The sequence below is a fragment of the Macrobrachium rosenbergii genome, chromosome 11, assembly GCF_040412425.1.
Source record: "Macrobrachium rosenbergii isolate ZJJX-2024 chromosome 11, ASM4041242v1, whole genome shotgun sequence".
Taxonomy (NCBI): domain Eukaryota; kingdom Metazoa; phylum Arthropoda; class Malacostraca; order Decapoda; family Palaemonidae; genus Macrobrachium; species Macrobrachium rosenbergii.
In genome coordinates this window covers 6,495,324-6,512,134 of record NC_089751.1, presented here as the reverse complement: position 1 = coordinate 6,512,134, position 16,811 = coordinate 6,495,324, and the positions used below count along the sequence as shown (strand labels likewise).

Here is a 16,811-nt window from a genome sequence, read left to right as displayed (position 1 = left end):
ATCCTGCCAAGTTGCTGATCCTCTGCACTTTTCAATTCATCCAGTGTTCCCCAGATAAACCTTTTTGTATCTGCAATGGTGAATGCTTTCCAGCAGTCCATGACATTCATGTTGGGGTGGGCATCAATAGCTGCATGGATATATCGATGACCTGCCAAGTGTAGGCTGGCTTGTCTTAGCAATTGATGCCTTGGTCAAGAGCCTGGAGAACCAAAATTATCTCAGGAGGCATAAACATGACTCGCACATCTGTGTGTTCGACAGCAATGGATGAAGGATGGCTAGGAGCATTATCTAACTACCAAAAAAACTTTAAAAAGACAAGCCTTCCATGCAGCTGTTGATGCCCACTCTAACATGAACATCACAGACTGCTGGAAAGATTTCACCATTGCAGATGCAAAAATGATTTATCTGGGGAGCCTGGATTTACTTTGGTGATGAAACGTTCGTAGAACCACTGTGTAAAAAGCATTGCAGTGATCCATGCCAGTAAACAGGATAGAGCCTCTTACTTTTGTTTTTCAGGGCACAGAGATTTTTTTGCATGGTAAAGAACTCCAGGCTTAATCATTTGGCCAGCTACTTTGCCACATAGCACCAGAGTCACCCTGTCCTTCCATGCTTTAAATTCTGGTACTTGCTATGTCCACATTGATGGATGTAGGTCCTGCTAGGCATTTTCCTCCAGAACAGTTCCAGATGGGAGGAGGAAATAGTGCCAGATCACTGGGGAAAAGAGTCTGATGGTAAATGTGTTTAAACAAAAGGGAGACATTATGCAGTGTGGTAGTTATAGGGGGAATCAAACTAACAGAACATTTATTGAAGTTTTTAGAAAGAACACTATAAAGGTATTACTAGCAGTTTTGAAGATTGGTAAACAGCAGTATGGTTTCATTAGAGGGAGAAGTATAGTTGGTGTTGTCTTTATAATAAGACACTTGCAGGAAGAGGCTTGAAATTCATCGTAAGTTCTACCAAGCAGTTATAGACTTTGAGAAGGCATTTAACTGAATCCCAAGGGAGGAAGTGTTTTGGTGTTTAAGAAAGAGTAAAGTGCCAGAAAAGTTGGTTAGGCTGGTTGAAATGATGTATAAAAGAATGAGGACAGCAGTAGTAACAACCTGTGGCAAAGCAGAAATGTTTGAATTTAGAGTTGGTTTGCATCCAGGATCAGCACTTAGCCCATTTCTGTTTGCACTAGTTATAAATGTATTGAATGAAGGGACTAGGAATGAATATCTATAGGGATTCTTACATATGATCTGGTGTTTATGGGAGAGACTGAAGAAGAATTGCAAAGAAGGGTAAGAAAGTGGCTGGAATCTCTCGAATGGGATGGGATGAAGGTAAATGTGGGTAAAAGTGGGGTTATGGTGTCCAGCAGGCAGGGAGGGGAAAGGTTATTTATGCAAGATAGAAGAGGCCTAAAAGTACAACAGACAGAGAATTTCAAGTACTGTACCTAGGATCTACTTTAAGCCAGGAGGGAAAGTATGAAGTTGAGGTTGAACGCAGGATAAAAAGCTGGTTGGGGTAAATAGAGGGAGTTGGTAGGGTTAGCTGTCGTACTGTAATCAGACCTGTGATGATGAATGGTTCAGAAAAATGGCCATTAAGAAGGAAGGAGGAACAGAAGCTGGAACGAACATAGACAAGGAGTATTGAGGTGGATTTTGGAGATCTTATTGCATTAGAGGCTAGGAAATTAAATTGGAAGTGGGAGTGGTGCAGAATACTTAAATGATAAGAGAGTCGAGATTGTGATGGTTGGGTATGTGGTAAGGCTAAGAGAGGAGGAAGGAGTGAAGAGGATTTGGATGGAACCTGTTCAAGGTAGAAGGTTGAGAGGGAGACAAAGGATTCGATAGTATGATAAAGTGATGGAGGATTTGGAGAGGGACTGAAGGTTGAGAGGGAGACAAAGGATTAGATAGTATGATAAAGTGATGGAGGATTTGGAGGAGGACTGACATAAAAGTCTTCAAGGGAATGTTACTGTTAAAGTTTTGCAAAATCATGTCTGAAGAGAGTCAATACAGCAACTTCTTTGATTTGATAAAAACCAGTAGTCCAGTACAATGTAACCACTGATTTTTATCTTTGTCATGTAAGGAATTAGTGCACAGTTTTTTAAAGAAAAGATTATAACATTGGGTTAGATTGGTTAACAGATAATATCTGTTGTTAGGAAAACAAAAGAGTACAAGAGTTATATTGTTTTAGTGATTTAAAGATGACTGTAAAACAAGTTGTTTTATAAATGGAATGGAATACAGATAAAAGAATTTATAATAGACTGATAGGTACACAACCATTGCAAGTCATTATCTGCACAGTAATTACAATAGTAAAAATCTGGTTTAATGCAATTGATGAATTAAACCTGCCCACAAGTTTCAAGTGAATGGGCAAATTGTGAGAGGCATTGAATGGCTCATTACATGAACACCAATTACTGTACATCAATTACATGACAACCACAGGGTGGATATAATAGGATCTTTCAGAGGTAAAGTTGGTGAAAATAGGAAGAAAACATGTACTAAAAAGATATGAAATGTAGCCTATAGGACCATTAATAACAAATTTAGATGCAAATGGCACTTAACAAAAAAAAAAAAAAAAATTGTACAGTGCTGAGTAAAACAGGTGAGAGACTGGAGGTTTATCCATACTTAGGTGAATCTCTCACTACTTGGGGAAACAAGACTGAACTTCTAACAAATACTTTTGATTGTATACTGTGAAATATTGGAGTTTCTATAAGCCTTAGCATTCAGGTTGCATATAAGAATTATCTTGCATCTGCACCATAGCTAAGCTGACTTGTAGATGTATATGGTGAACTTCCTAAAATAACACAACCGAGTGCTATACTGTTTTTATTTATGTGGTTAATATATTATGATATTAAGATTATTATGTACCTAACTATAATTCTATTTTGATGTAACATTGAATGAAGGATTCTAAGTAACTATTAATGAACAAAAATTCATATAGTGATGGCATACTTTGTCAGTGTTTTTCAAGTACTTTCTAAGACTAATAACAGAAACACTCACCTAGCAGTGGAGTCTGATAAAAACTTGTTGGTATTGTTCATTGATTGTATTATTATTCTCTTTCATCAACACCCACACAATATTCTTTCAGTTCTAGGTGTTATTCTGATTTATTTACCATACAGTAATTTGAGTAAAGTATAAGCATTGTAACCTGGTCCAAAGTATGTTTTGAAGCTTTTAGCATGCATCTCAAATTTAGCTTTTTACTTTAAAGAATTTTCCTTCTCTGATGTTCTGGGTTAGCACAAAAAAGCTTATGATTAAATTCCAATTCCTGCCTCTGGCTTTAGCCTTTAGGCTATAATTTTTGTGTGTTAGTGATAGGAGCAACAAGTACAAGAGGATATCAACTGAATTTTTAAAGTACTGTATTTGCAGTATTGAAATTGTGGTTTTGTTTTCCAGTACAATTAATTTTTTTATAGCAGTGTAATTTTCCTTTATTTTTGAGTAAATATAAATGTTAGATTTCTCACTGACTCCCAGTAATGCTCTGTTTTAATACATGCAATTCTTGTTCTTCAGTATCTGCTCTCCTTTTAACCTCTAGTAGACACATGGGCCTAACAAATTTAACAGTTACATTGACAAACTAAACAATCATATTACTACCATTGAATATGTGTCAAGTAGGTAAACTAATACAGGGAATAGATGTGTATATATACACAATATGGCCTTTCAACACATTCCCTAAAAAGAGAAGGAAGGGTGATGCCATATGCATGCTGCATACCTTGCGAATGTTGTGCTGCCTCACTCATTTTTTGTCCCTTCTGTCCCTCTTATTTTCAGTGGCGATCCCTATCCTAGTGTTATTCCTTGTTGGAAAACCCTACGAGAGAGGGTTCAATTGCGACGATCAGAGCCTGCGATATCCTTATAAGGACTCCACAGTGCACACACTGGTTCTTTACTTTGTAGGAACTGGTCTGCCAGCAATTGCGGTAAGTTGGCAGATGACTCCTGCCCTGCCCAGTCCCTTTACCCTTACCCTCACCAAGTCCCACCATCATTGTGTTGATCCTGTTTATGCATGTTGGCCCCTTATTATACACCAGTATATATTCAGTTCACATGCCTGAAGATCAAGCATGCTAGTTTCATTTTAATGTATTTGTGAACTAATGAATGATCACTTTAATGTTCAGTTTTTTTTTAAATTGTTAAGTTGCATGCTTGCATTACAGTATATATATATTGATTGGAAAAATTCAACACTTGAAGATGGTGGGTGATGCTAAGGGTAACTATGTGAGCACAGTGTTACTAGGCATGAATATTAGCACTGCAAAATAGTATTGTACACTATAGTGGAGGAATCTCCTTTTGTGTCAGAGCTCGTTAGCAGTGTACATTAGTTACACATAAAAAGGTCAATACAAGTTTTGGTTTTGCCAGTCGTCAGTTCCTTGGAAGTCATCATTTTTAATGTACAGTGCATATGAATAAATTCAGTGTTAAACATTTTATACTCATAGCTTAAATTTTTATAACACATATTGAATAATCTACTGTAGGGTTCATAGAATTTCTGAGTTGTTTCAAGTTGGAACTTCCTGTAAAGAATAATTTTTCCCTACACATCTTAACTTTATCTTCCTAATTAAAGTACAGAAATAGTACGAGGCACATCATGATGAAGGTAGTTGAAGATGAACTGTATTTCTCCACACATTGCTCAGAAATGTACTAGAAAAGTCATGTTGCAGGGCGTAAGATCTAATATGCTTGGTGCAGTCATTTGTTATTCACAAACTTGATTAGGTTAGGTATATTTCTGTAAAATAATACTGTAGTGTGTTGTTGTGGTGGTCATCTCTAGAATGCCATAATTCTATAGTTTAATGTTGTGTAGTCTGATAAGTAAAATTACTGCCATGGTGTGAAGTCTGTAATCTGCATTCGTTGCATTATTTTCAAAAGATTACAGTAATCATCAATTAGCAGAATGCAGAAATTCAGGTGGAAATAAACTTTGCACAGGAAAACTAAAGTTGCCAGTATGCAAAAACTCAAGGAATTAGTTTCTTAGTTATAGAATTATGGATAATACATTAAATCCTTGAAAATGCATTTTGCATTCATTGATTTATTAGGCTTGCTAGCAAATTAGATTTCAAAGTTCAGGAAACTTTTGTTTACTTATCAACAAATTCTTCCCCTACTGACATATTCGTTTAACAAAATATCATTTGAAATACGATTTTAAAAACAGTAGGTTTCATTTGAGCTTGGTTATTTATGCCTTATTTGATGTTCCCCTGCACAAATTTTTGCATTTGTTTGAAAATTTGTATAGCTTAGTTTACCAAGGCCATTTTGTAGTCAGAAGTATTGTGCATATTTCAAGTCCCATTGTTAATTTGCATCTTATTAACCATATGAAAGAGTACTTAACAAACTCGCAGATTATTTCAGGCAAGAAAAAAAAAAAAACAATAAAAGCTACAATTCATAAACAAGATGAGTAAGTCAGCTGTATTAAACTGCATAGTATGAGTAGTAAATTGAAGTTGATTGTTATTCATTGCTTTTAATGTAACATATTAAAATGAATAAAAAGCGTTAGATCTTTGATGTATACTATGCAAATGAGGGTAATAACAGTATCAGAAACAAAATGTTTACTCCAAAGGGGTATAGTTATATACTGTAGTTTCTATGTTCACTAGATGATTTCAACCTTGTCTGTTATCCTACCATTGTATTGGTGGCATAAGAATTGTTTAATCCCAAACCCATACTTTATCATAGCTTATTCATGCCTTGTGAGCAAATCCAAAACACATCAATCCAGCAAGAGGAAAAAATGATGATCAGGTGGCTCAGGACGGTTAGTACGTTTGTATGCCAGTGGTACTTAGATCTGTTGTAGTTAACCAAATCATTCTTTGTGTGTCTGTCAACTGCTTAAAAACTCATGGATTATTATTATTATTATTATTATTATTATTATTATTATTACATCATTGGGTATTTCAACTGTACCATCAAGTTAGAAACTCCCAGAGAATCTTAGACGTTTGGAACAGTTCAGAATTACTGAGTGTTATTTCCAGTTTTGGTTTTTTCTTTTCTTTTTCATTCTGCTTTGTTATATAATTTTTTCCAAGTGCTGATAAAGTAACATTGATTATACTTGAGCTTTTCATTAAACCTCTGCTTAGTTTTGCGTTTGGAACCAGCAGTTTATTTCAACAGACTGGAAGCAGAAGTTTTTATAAGCATTTTCTTTATTATTTTCATTCATCACTACTGAACACATCAGTTTCGTAGAGCTATACTGTATTTGCTTTATACTAACATGTTAGAAATTGATTGTCTTTTGTGACTGATATTGCATATGTTTTCATTTAGTATTTAGATGCAGTGTAGATGTGTGAAGAACAGGGTGTTTTTTTTTTTTTTTATTAAAATTTTCAATGGTAAGGACTTGTCCTTGCTCCTTAACCTTAATACTGTATTCTGTTATGGTTAACGATTTTCTCTGTTCCCCATATTTATTTTCTCTGTGTATTTTGTGGTCATTGTTGGAGCCAGCTTCTTTTTTTAAGAATTTAATTTAATTTTTTGTACATGCAACTTACCCGCCAGATATATACTTAGCTATAGTCTCCGACGTTCCCGACAGAATTTCAAATCTCGCGGCACACGCAACCGATAGGTCAGGTGATCTACCTTTCCCGCCGCTGGGTGGCAGGAATAGGAACCATTCCCGTTTTCTAATCAGATTTTCTCTGTTGTTGGTTCCGGCAACATCTGTTGTTGGTTCCTCCTGCTTTGATTTTCGTTTTCTCGCTTGCTGAGGATCTTTCGGACTGATTTTGGTGACGTATTGGATTTTTGGCTTGGCATACGCTATTGTGGACTGTTTTTTGGATTTGCTCTTGGTTTGTTCTGTTAAGATGTCTGATATAACTGTTACACCTGTGTTTCGTGTGTGTGTTAGGCAAGTGTAAGGTGAGGTTGCCGAAAGCTTCGGTAGACCCTCACACTGTATGCATGAGGTGTAGGGGGAATGATTGTTCTTCGGACAATAGGTGCAAGGAGTGTGAGAAGTTGTCTGATCAGGAATGGAAGGTTTTGACTTCTTATTTGAAGAAGCTTGAAAAGGATAGAGTTAGAAAGGCTTCCTCTAGAAGCTCGAGTAGGTCTCGCTCTGCTGAGCACGAAGTAGAGATTAACACCGTAGGCTCTCCTAATCCTTTGGTTTCAGCCCCTTCTCCCTTCACCGAACCTGTGGATTCGTTTTCTGAAATGGCTGCGATGAAGGCGGAAATCCTTAGGATGAAATCGCAACTGCGTGCGATGAAGGAAGGTACGAGTGATAGTGATATGTGCAGTGTCCCCAGTGCAGTGGAGGGGGCGTCTGATCGGCTCCGCATTGCTCCTAGGCCTAGACCTCTTCCAAACTCCCAGGACCAGGGGAGGAGGAATGTCGAAAGCCACAAGGAGGATGTAGAGCATCCCCAACGATCAGGCGTCCCTTCGGCAGATCCTGTCGTTGCGTTCCAGGCTGCCTTGGATCGCCATAGAAAAGGCATCCTGAAGAAGTGCTTTTCTTCGTCTGACTCGTCTTCTCCGAGGCGCGGTTGGAGTTCGGCTGAAGAGTCGTGCCCTTTGAAGAGATCCTGGAAGGCTCCTAGAGTAGAAGTTTTGGACTCGAGCCCTGAGCGCTTCCCGGAGGATTCGCCTATTGTCAGGAAGAGAGCTCGGAGATCCCCCCCCCTCCTCTCCAGCAGGAGTTAAGGAGTTGACGAAGCAAATTTTGGTCGGCCTCCAGGAGCAGTTATCAGCGCTTGTAGGTTCTCTCTCCAAGGATACCTCGTCTCGTAGGAAGGATGACTTTCTTCCCATCAAGAGTTCCAGGTAGCGCCCTTCTTCGAGTCGTCGCTCTTCTCCTGTCAAGCCTCCTTCTAGCAGCAAGTTTTCTTCTTCTCAAAGACGCTATTCGCCGAGCAGGCACTCTACTCCCAGCAGGCGCGCGTCTACCAGGCGCTCGTCATCGGAGGGAGGCGCCTCTCCTTCTAGGCGCTCTTCGCCTCGCAGAACCTCTCCTTTGGACAGACGCTCTTCTTCTTCCAAGCTTCTCTCGCGGGATAAACTCCCTCCTTCCAGCAAACCTTCCAGGCGTTCTAGCATTAGGGCCCCCTCTCCTGGCAGGCTCTCTTCAGTGGACAAGAGCCTCTCTCCTATCAGGCGCCAGTCTGGCGCCAGGCGCTCTTCGTTGGACAGGAGTGCTTCTCCGTCCAGGCTCACTTCTCCTGATAGGCGCTCCTCTTCTTTTAAGCCTTCCTCCCCGCCTGCTCCTTTGGAAGAAGTCTCTGAGGAGGAATCTCCTAAAGACGCTGGAGTTTCGGATTATAAAAGACTGGCTTCTGTGCTGATTCAGGAGTTTGGAGATTCTCTTTGCCATGCTGCCCCTCCTTCTCCGGGATCTTTATGGGACAGTACCAAGTCAGCAAGACCCTCCTCTTTTGTCAAGATGCGCCCTACAATCTCTATGAGGAAAGCCTTTAAAGAAATCGGAGAGTGGATGCAGTCTAAGAAGGAAGCAGGCAAGACGGTTTTCTCTTTTCCTCCTTCTAGGCTTTTGGGAAAGTCTGGAATTTGGTACGAGACCAAGGAGCCTATGGGGTTGGGTCTCCCCTCATCAGCGGACGCAGATTTTTCAAATCTGGTAGACTCCTCCAGGAGGCTTTCTCTTGCTTCAGCGAAGGCGACTTGGGGAATGTGCGAACTGGACCATCTACTCAAGGGCCTTTTTAGAGTTGTGGAGGTGTTCAATTTTATGGACTGGTCTCTTGGGGCTTTGGCCAGGAGGACTCGAGACCCTGAATTCCTTTGTATGGATGATTTTGTGAGCGTGTAGTCCTGCTTGGACAAAGCGGTGAGGGATGGTTCTGCGGAAGTCGCTGCCTTATTCGGAGCTGGTATCCTCAAGAAGAGATAGCCCTTTGTTGGCCGAGTCGGTCGAGCTTCAGACCGTCATTCGATGGGCCGGAGTTCAATTCCCGCCGCCGGCTGATGAAGAGTTAGAGGAATTTATTTCTGGTGATAGAAATTCATTTCTCGCTATAATGTGGTTCGGATTCCACAATAAGCTGTAGGTCCAGTTGCTAAGTAACCAATTGGGTCTTAGCCACGTAAAATAAGCCTAATCCTTTGGGCCAGCCCTAGGAGAGCTGTTAATCAGCTCAGTGGTCTGGTAAAACTAAGGTATACTTAACTTAACTCAAGAAGAGATCGGTCTTCAGCTCTTTCCTCACCAAATCCGTATCTCCTCTCCAGAGGTCCTCTCTTCTGTTTGCTCCTCTTTCGCCCCACCTTTTTCCTCAAGATACGGTCAAGGAGATTTCTCGCTCATTGTCGGAGAAGGCCACCCAGGATCTTTTGGCCCAGTCATCAAAGAGAATGAGACCTGCTGTTCCTTTCGCCAAGAAGGAGAAGGCTCCCTTTCAGGAGCCCTTTCGAGGGGGACCTTTGTCAAGAGCCTCCTTCAGAAGTAGAAGACCTGAGAGAAGAGGAAGGTCTTCCTCTCACCCGATTAAAAGGACTAAGTGAAGAACGAGTACTCCAGACGACTGTGGGTGCCAGACTGTTGAAGTTCGCCGAAGTCTGGGCACAGAGAGGGGCGGACGATTGGTCCCTCTCTATTCTAAGAAGAGGTTACCTCATCCCCTTCAGGGAAAGTCCTCCCTTAACATCAACTCCCAGGGAGTTATCTGCCAGTTACAGGGATCCCGTCAAGAACCAGGCTCTTCTACTAGCAGTAGATCAAATGCTGGAAAAGGAAGCCATAGAACCGGTTCAAGAGCTCCATTCCCCAGGGTTTTACAATCGGCTTTTTCTGGTGCCGAAATCCTCGGGGGGGTGGAGGCCAGTTCTGGATGTAAGCGCCCTGAACTTCTTCGTTATCAAGACAAAGTTCAACATGGAAACTACCTCTTCGGTTCTTTCTGCTCTTCATCCAGGAGATTGGATGGTCTCCCTGGACCTTCAGGACGCTTACTTCCACATTCCCATTCATCCCTCGTCAAGAAAATTCCTAAGGTTCGTGATTCAGGGAAAAGTTTATCAGTTCAGGGCCCTGTGCTTCGGACTTTCGACGGCCCCCCAAGTGTTCACGGGCATTTTAAGGAATGTGGCACGCTGGTTACATTTAGAGGGAGTGAGGATCTCGATGTATCTTGACGATTGGCTCATTCGAGCGCAATCGAAGGAAAGTTGTCTGGATTACTTGTCGATCACCCTAAAACTGACCCAGTCCCTTGGACTCTTAGTAAATCTAGAGAAATCCCAGGTTGTTCCGCAGCAGAGCATTGTTTACCTGGGGATTCTGATGGATTCTCGGGATTTTCTAGGTTTTCCATCCCGGGAGAGAAGAGATTGCTGCATAGAGAAGCTGACAGTCTTCCTAAGGAGAGAACTTTGTTCCGCGAGGGAATGGATGAGTCTGCTGGGGACCATTTCCTCGCTGGAACAGTTCGTCTCCTTGGGAAGACTTCACCTAAGACCCCTTCAGTTCTACCTAAAGGAGAGTTGGGACCAGAAGTCTCAGGATTTAGCAGCTTCTTTCCTGATTTCGGACAGTGTAAAGGAGGATCTCCGTTGGTGGTTAGACCCTCAAAAATTAAACAAAGGACTGTCTCTTCGGTTACCGAGCCCTCACCTAGTGTTGTTCTCAGACGCCTCGGAGTCGGGATGGGGAGCAACACTCGGATCGAGAGAAGTGTCAGGCACCTGGAAAGGAGACCAGGTAAACTGGCACATCAACAAGAAAGAACTGTCCGCGGTGCATCTAGCGCTCATCCAGTTCGAGTTCCTAGTCACAGGACAGGTGGTTCAAGTGAACTCGGACAACACTACTGCCCTGGCTTATATAAGGAAACAGGGAGGAACACATTCCTTCTCCCTGTACAAAACAGCAAGGACGTTGCTGTTATGGGCGGAGGAGAGGAAGATCAGACTCCTCACCAGGTTTGTGCAGGGGGAAAGGAATGTGAGGGCCGATCTCCTCAGCAGAAAAGATCAAGTCCTACCCACGGAGTGGACTCTCCATTCAGAAGTCTGCGGAAAGCTGTGGAGCCTGTGGGGAAGGCCGAATATCGACCTCTTTGCAACCCACTGGAATGCAAGGCTGGAAAACTGCTGCTCTCCGATCTCGGACCCGAGAGCAGTTGCAATAGACGGTCTTCTCCTAGAATGGACCGGGTTAGACGGGTATGCTTTTCCCCCATTCAGGAGCTTGGGAGAAGTGGTAAGGAAGTTTGCGTCGTCGGAAGGCGCGAAACTGACCCTGATAGCTCCATTTTGGCCAGCTCAAGATTGGTTCACAGAGGTACTGGAATGGATAGTAGATTTTCCCAGACCGCTTCCACACAGGAACGATCTTCTCAAACAGCCCCACTTCAACAGATTCCACAAGAATCTCCCCGCTCTCAATCTAACTGCCTTCAGACTATCGAAGGTCTGGTCAGAGCGAAAGGTTTTTCGCACAAAGCTGCGAAGGCTATTGCCAGAGCCAGGAGCTCCTCAACCTTACGCGTCTACCAGTCGAAGTGGGAGGTCTTTAGAAGATGGTGCAGGACCTTTAAGATATCCTCTTCCAGTACCTCTGTGACAAACATTGCTGATTTCCTTCTCTACCTGCAATGCAACCTCGCTGTACCTACAATTAAAGGTTACAGGAGTATGTTATCCTCAGTATTCAGACACAGAGATCTGAATATCTCTGAAAATAAAGACCTTCACGACCTCATAAGGTCTTTTGAAACGTCGAAATCCATGACTTCGAAGCCTCCCAGTTGGAATTTAGACGTAGTCTTAAAATTCCTAATGTCAAAGAAATTCGAACCTCCTCAACAAGCTTCCTTCAGGGATCTCACCAGGAAGTCACTGTTTCTCTTTGCCCTCGCCTCAGCTAAGAGAATAAGTGAACTACAAGCCTTAGGTGGTAGAGTTGGTTTTAAGGAAGATTCGGCGATATGCTCCTTCAAACCATTCTTCTTGGCGAAGAATGAAAATCCTTCTAAACCATGGCCAAGAACCTTTGAGTTAAAAGGTCTCTCGTCAGTGGCAGGACAGGAGTTGGAGAGGACTCTATGCCCTGTCAGGAGCCTTAAATTCTTTCTGGAAAGGAAGAATCTACTGGGAGGATCAGTCGAAAGTCTTTGGTGCTCTGTCAGGGATCCTTTTAGAATGATCTCGAAAAATGCGCTATCCTTTTTTATTAAGGACGTCATCAAGGAAGCGCATATGTCTTGTGAGGATGAGCACCTCAAGCTCCTTAGAGTAAAAGCACACGAAGTGAGAGCCATTGCGACATCCTTGGCTTTTCACAAGACATTGTCTCTCCAGTCTCTTATAGAGGCGACTTACTGGAGATGTAATTCAACCTTCGCATCTCACTATTTGAGGGATGTCAGAGTTACGTATGATAAGTGCTTCTCTCTAGGAGCGTACGTATCTTCGGATTCGGTGCTGGGACGGAGCTGAACCTAATCCTATATAGTTAGCTATTTTGATTGTTTTTTAATGCGTGGTGATGTGTTTTTATGGTTGGTTGGAAGTGGGCGTTGGAGTAACCCCCCTTTCAATTCTTATCACTAACAAGGTTAGGATTGGTCAGGTGGTCGGGATTAGTTGTTATGCTCCTTGTTAATTTTTGTTGACACCTAGCTCTGTCATGTAAGAGGGATAGCCCCCATTGATATGATTCAGGTGTAGGCTCTGTCATGTAAGTGGGTCAGCCCCCATTGACACGATCCATAATAGGCTCTGCCATGTAAGTGGGTCATTCCCCATTGGCACGATCCAGAAGGGCTGTCAGTCATAGGTCACTTCCTCGCTGAAGCTCTTGAGGCAAGCAGACTCATAGACAGTATCCATGAAGTCTTCTGCCCAATCAGGTAAGAACCATGGTTTTTTGTTTATCCTACAACATATGTTGTTTCCCGTTTTTTAGTTTTTTGCTATCTCTTGCCCTCCTCCAAGGGTGCCAATCAGCTAAGTATATATCTGACGGGTAAGTTGCATGTACAAAAATGATATTTTATGATAAAATAAAGTTTTGTACATACTTACCCGGCAGATATATACGATCTGATGGCTTCCGCCCAGCCTCCCCCTCAGGAGACAGGTGGAAGAGAAAATCTGATTAAACGGAATGGTTCCTATTCCCACCACCCAGCGGCGGGAAAGGTAGATCACCTGACCCATCGGTTGCGTGTGTGCGAGATTTGAAATTCTGTCGGGAACGCCGGAGACTATAGCTAAGTATATATCTGCCGGGTAAGTATGTACAAAACTTTATTTTATCATAAAAATATCATTTTAGTGTCTCCTGTTTTATGTGATTTTCATTGAAAAGATTAATTTTGTATACCTTTCTTTCAGATCTTAACTGCAACAAGCTCATTATTGTGGTATTAGGGGACCCTTTTTCAATGATATTTCTTTTTCAATATAATCCAATTGACATGTTATTGTTCTGGTGTTATTTATTCTCAACCTTTTTAAGCACCAGGTCTTTGCATGTCTTGTCTGTCCCAGAGTCAGAGCTGTGATGAGCAATATTACTTTGGCTTATGCAGTTACTATTCATGCTGTGATTTTCATTCTGGTCTCATTTTAAAAATACTTTACTTGTATTTTACAGTTGTATATTTAAAAAAATCAAAATATGAATACAGAGTCCAAATGACTAGTTGAAATTGCTAAAGCTATGTCTGTGTTATAATTGACTCCTGAGGTTGAATTTTGGATGATGTGATTGTGTCATCATCACCTCCAACACCTTGGGTCCCAAAGGGTCTTGGTGAAATTCAGCCACTCGTGTCTTTCCTTGCTCCTGCCCTGGTGCCCACATGCTCCCAGTTGACGCTGTAAAGAATTTTTTTATTGAAACATGTTTTTAGATATAAAATTTGAGTAATATACTACTTGTGCATGTAGTTATTATTGTACATTTCAATTTTACAGTAATGGCATAATTTTTCCACAAACCTTTTCCCATATTTTTCTGTATGAAGCTTTCCCAGCCTGAGAAGAACCCTAAAAGGGTTCAGAGGTCTGGTTAAACAAATCATTTATAACTAACTGTATGAAGCTAATCTGTTACTTTTTGCCCATACTAATGTATTGGCTTGTCAAGGTAAGCACTTTTTTCATGGAAGCCAAGCTTTAATGATTGAACATGATATAGCTATGCTGAATGTTTTTGGTTTCCAGAAAAAATTGCATTTTTTGCCAGGATTGTTTCTATTTCTTTGGAGTGTGTTCTTTCATTCCAAATTTTGTTGCAGCTCTTGCTTGTTAGGTGATCATGATGATGGTGTTGTTGAGTGCTAGAGGTTCCTGTTGTGCCTTGTCTCCAGCCCAAGAAGAACCCTAAAAGAGTTCAGAGGTCTGGTTAAACAAATCATTTATAATAATAATAATAATCTTCACCTTTCACACCTTTTCTGTTCACTGGCATTATCCTCCCCCCTCTGTTGCTTGCTGATTTGTGTGAAGCATTAGCGATTTGAGGGAGGATTGCCTTTTCCTCCACTTTTTTGTACATTAGAAGTTTTATTGTTTTCACCCGTTGCCGCATCATGCCCCCTGCTCGATTTGCCTCACTTGCAGTTGCTGCCTACTGTGGATACTTTATTGTTGCTGTTGCAGTAAACATTAGGTCATCATCTTGTACCTCTAGCATTTCTTCAGAATCTTTGACTTTTTCCAGCCAGAGTTTACTGTTTCTGCCACTCCTCACTTCACTTCTATTGCTAGTTTGTCTGCTTGCCCTTGATGTGCATCAGCACTTCATTTCTTTGTCCTTCCTGCCTCCTCTTCATGCCAGCTTCATTCTTGAAAATTCTGCCCTGCCTAGGGCATCTGTTTCCTGTCACACTCACACCATGCCTTCACTCCTCTTGTGTCCAACAGTCCTGCTTCACCATTTGCTTACAATGCTTCTGTTCCCGTTTGTCTCCATCAGAGTTTTCTTAGGATGAAACTTCTGCCCTTGTCTTAGCTATGCATTCCAGCCATATGTGCACACTAATTCCCATCTAATTCCAAGCCCCTCGTCTGCTCTTCCTTCATTCAAACCAGATTTTCTAGTCTCAATTTTCATGCACCCATGGGTCAGAGATGTGCATGCATTCATTCTTCCTGCTTCCATTCTCAGCTGATGTGTCTTTATTGCACAGTTTCACTGCCAGATCCCTGCCTGTCTGTTATCACATACTCACTGCTCTAGGTGTGCTCTTTTGATCTGTATTCTTCATGTATCCAGCCAATGGTAGCAACAGAATCTGTAAACTAGAGTCCCCTATGGCTACTGTTAAACTTGACCACCAGCACTGCTGTCACTCTAGCCTCCACCAGCTACATTCTAAGCTCAAGCACTAGCCAAGCATTCATATCATTCCTCACCTGCTGCTAACCTTCAAGCTCAGGAACCAGCATTGGTGAGTTCCAGCCCCAGTATAAGGGAGCGCCAGCACTGACATCTGTGTGTGTCAGCCTTCTTCCATTACCACACCTTCCAGGAGTGTGCAACACCTTGAATTATCTCCAGGTATCACCTGGGACAGTCAGCACCAATTGGCGTCTCTGTCTACGTAACAAGAAGCGCTGTAGCAGGTGCTTCATGGATAAATCAGCTGGTTCAACAGAAGCATCAGCACCAATTAGTGCAAGGTTGGACAATACCCCATAGAGGGGTAGTGCCATCGGTGCACTGTAGATATTACTAAAGGGTCTTGTCAGAGCCCTTTTGTCCCTAGCTACATCCATTTTTTAACCTTTTACTTTATCTCCAGTCCCTCTTCCTTTCATCCATCTAGCTTGCCTGCCTCTCTTAACTGTTACTGCTAAGTGGGGCTTTCCCCTAGTACCACAGTTAGGGTCTTGTAGTTCATATACTTTATTTTTGGGATATCTCCATCATGTTTTCCAACCACTCCAACTCTCTCGGTTTTCGCTGTATCAAGCATGAATGGCTGAAGTGCTTTAATTTTTTACTTGACCTGAAATATTTCATAAATCAGATCAAATCAAGATACCATAAGAATGACAGTAGCAGCTTTATTCAGTCATTTTTATGCTTCATAAACCTGTATGGCAGAGCTTGTACAGTAAGAACACAGCTCCCAGTCATGAACTTGCTTCACTGCAGCCCACTCTGACTTGAGCAGTGCACCTCTGGGACTTATGGTTCAAGTTTGGTTGTGGTCAGTTGCCACCTCTGCCTCCAGTCACCTGTCTTCAGCCTCCAGCATGATAGCTTCCAGTTACCGGTCAGCTCCTGTTTTTGCTCTTGCTTGTTTTCATGTGCCTTGTTCCTCTACCATCACTTTTTATACTTCATCAAAATAGCTCAATATCTAGTTGGATCAAATAGCTCAATATCTAGTTGGAGTTGTTGTTTTAAATGTGCCCCCTCTGTTTCTGTCTGGAACAGGCTCGTTTCATAATTGGTTTTGGCAGATGTTTTATGGACAGATGCCCTTCCTGACTCCGGCCTTTCCTACTTATCTGGGCTTGGGCTGGCTTTGTCCCCAGTGGCTAGGTTTTCTTTTCCAGCACCTAACTCCAAAAGCCTTTTCTGTTTTCAAACTTTAGCTTTAGGTATGTTTCAAGTCAGAAATAGGACCTTTTTTATTAGCAGCTACAAAGCAAGAGGGTTGCCCTGAGAACAGGAACACTACTAGAGAAGTTTGGCAAGTCTCTTCAACTGGA

At 41.9% G+C, this 16,811-nt stretch overlaps 1 protein-coding gene across 4 annotated transcripts in view; it reads left to right on the top strand.

Annotated features, from left to right (window-relative positions):
• Nucleotides 1-16,811, top strand: part of wun (wunen) — a 119,455-nt gene that overhangs the window by 47,873 nt on the left and 54,771 nt on the right. For 2 of the 4 annotated variants that reach the window (XM_067111118.1, XM_067111121.1), the window contains exon 2: nucleotides 3,870-4,021. The exons of the other annotated variants lie outside the window; for them this stretch is intronic. In XM_067111118.1, the coding sequence (XP_066967219.1) occupies nucleotides 3,870-4,021 (152 nt within the window). The remainder of the gene's footprint in view (nucleotides 1-3,869; nucleotides 4,022-16,811) is intronic. 4 annotated transcript variants of the gene reach the window in all.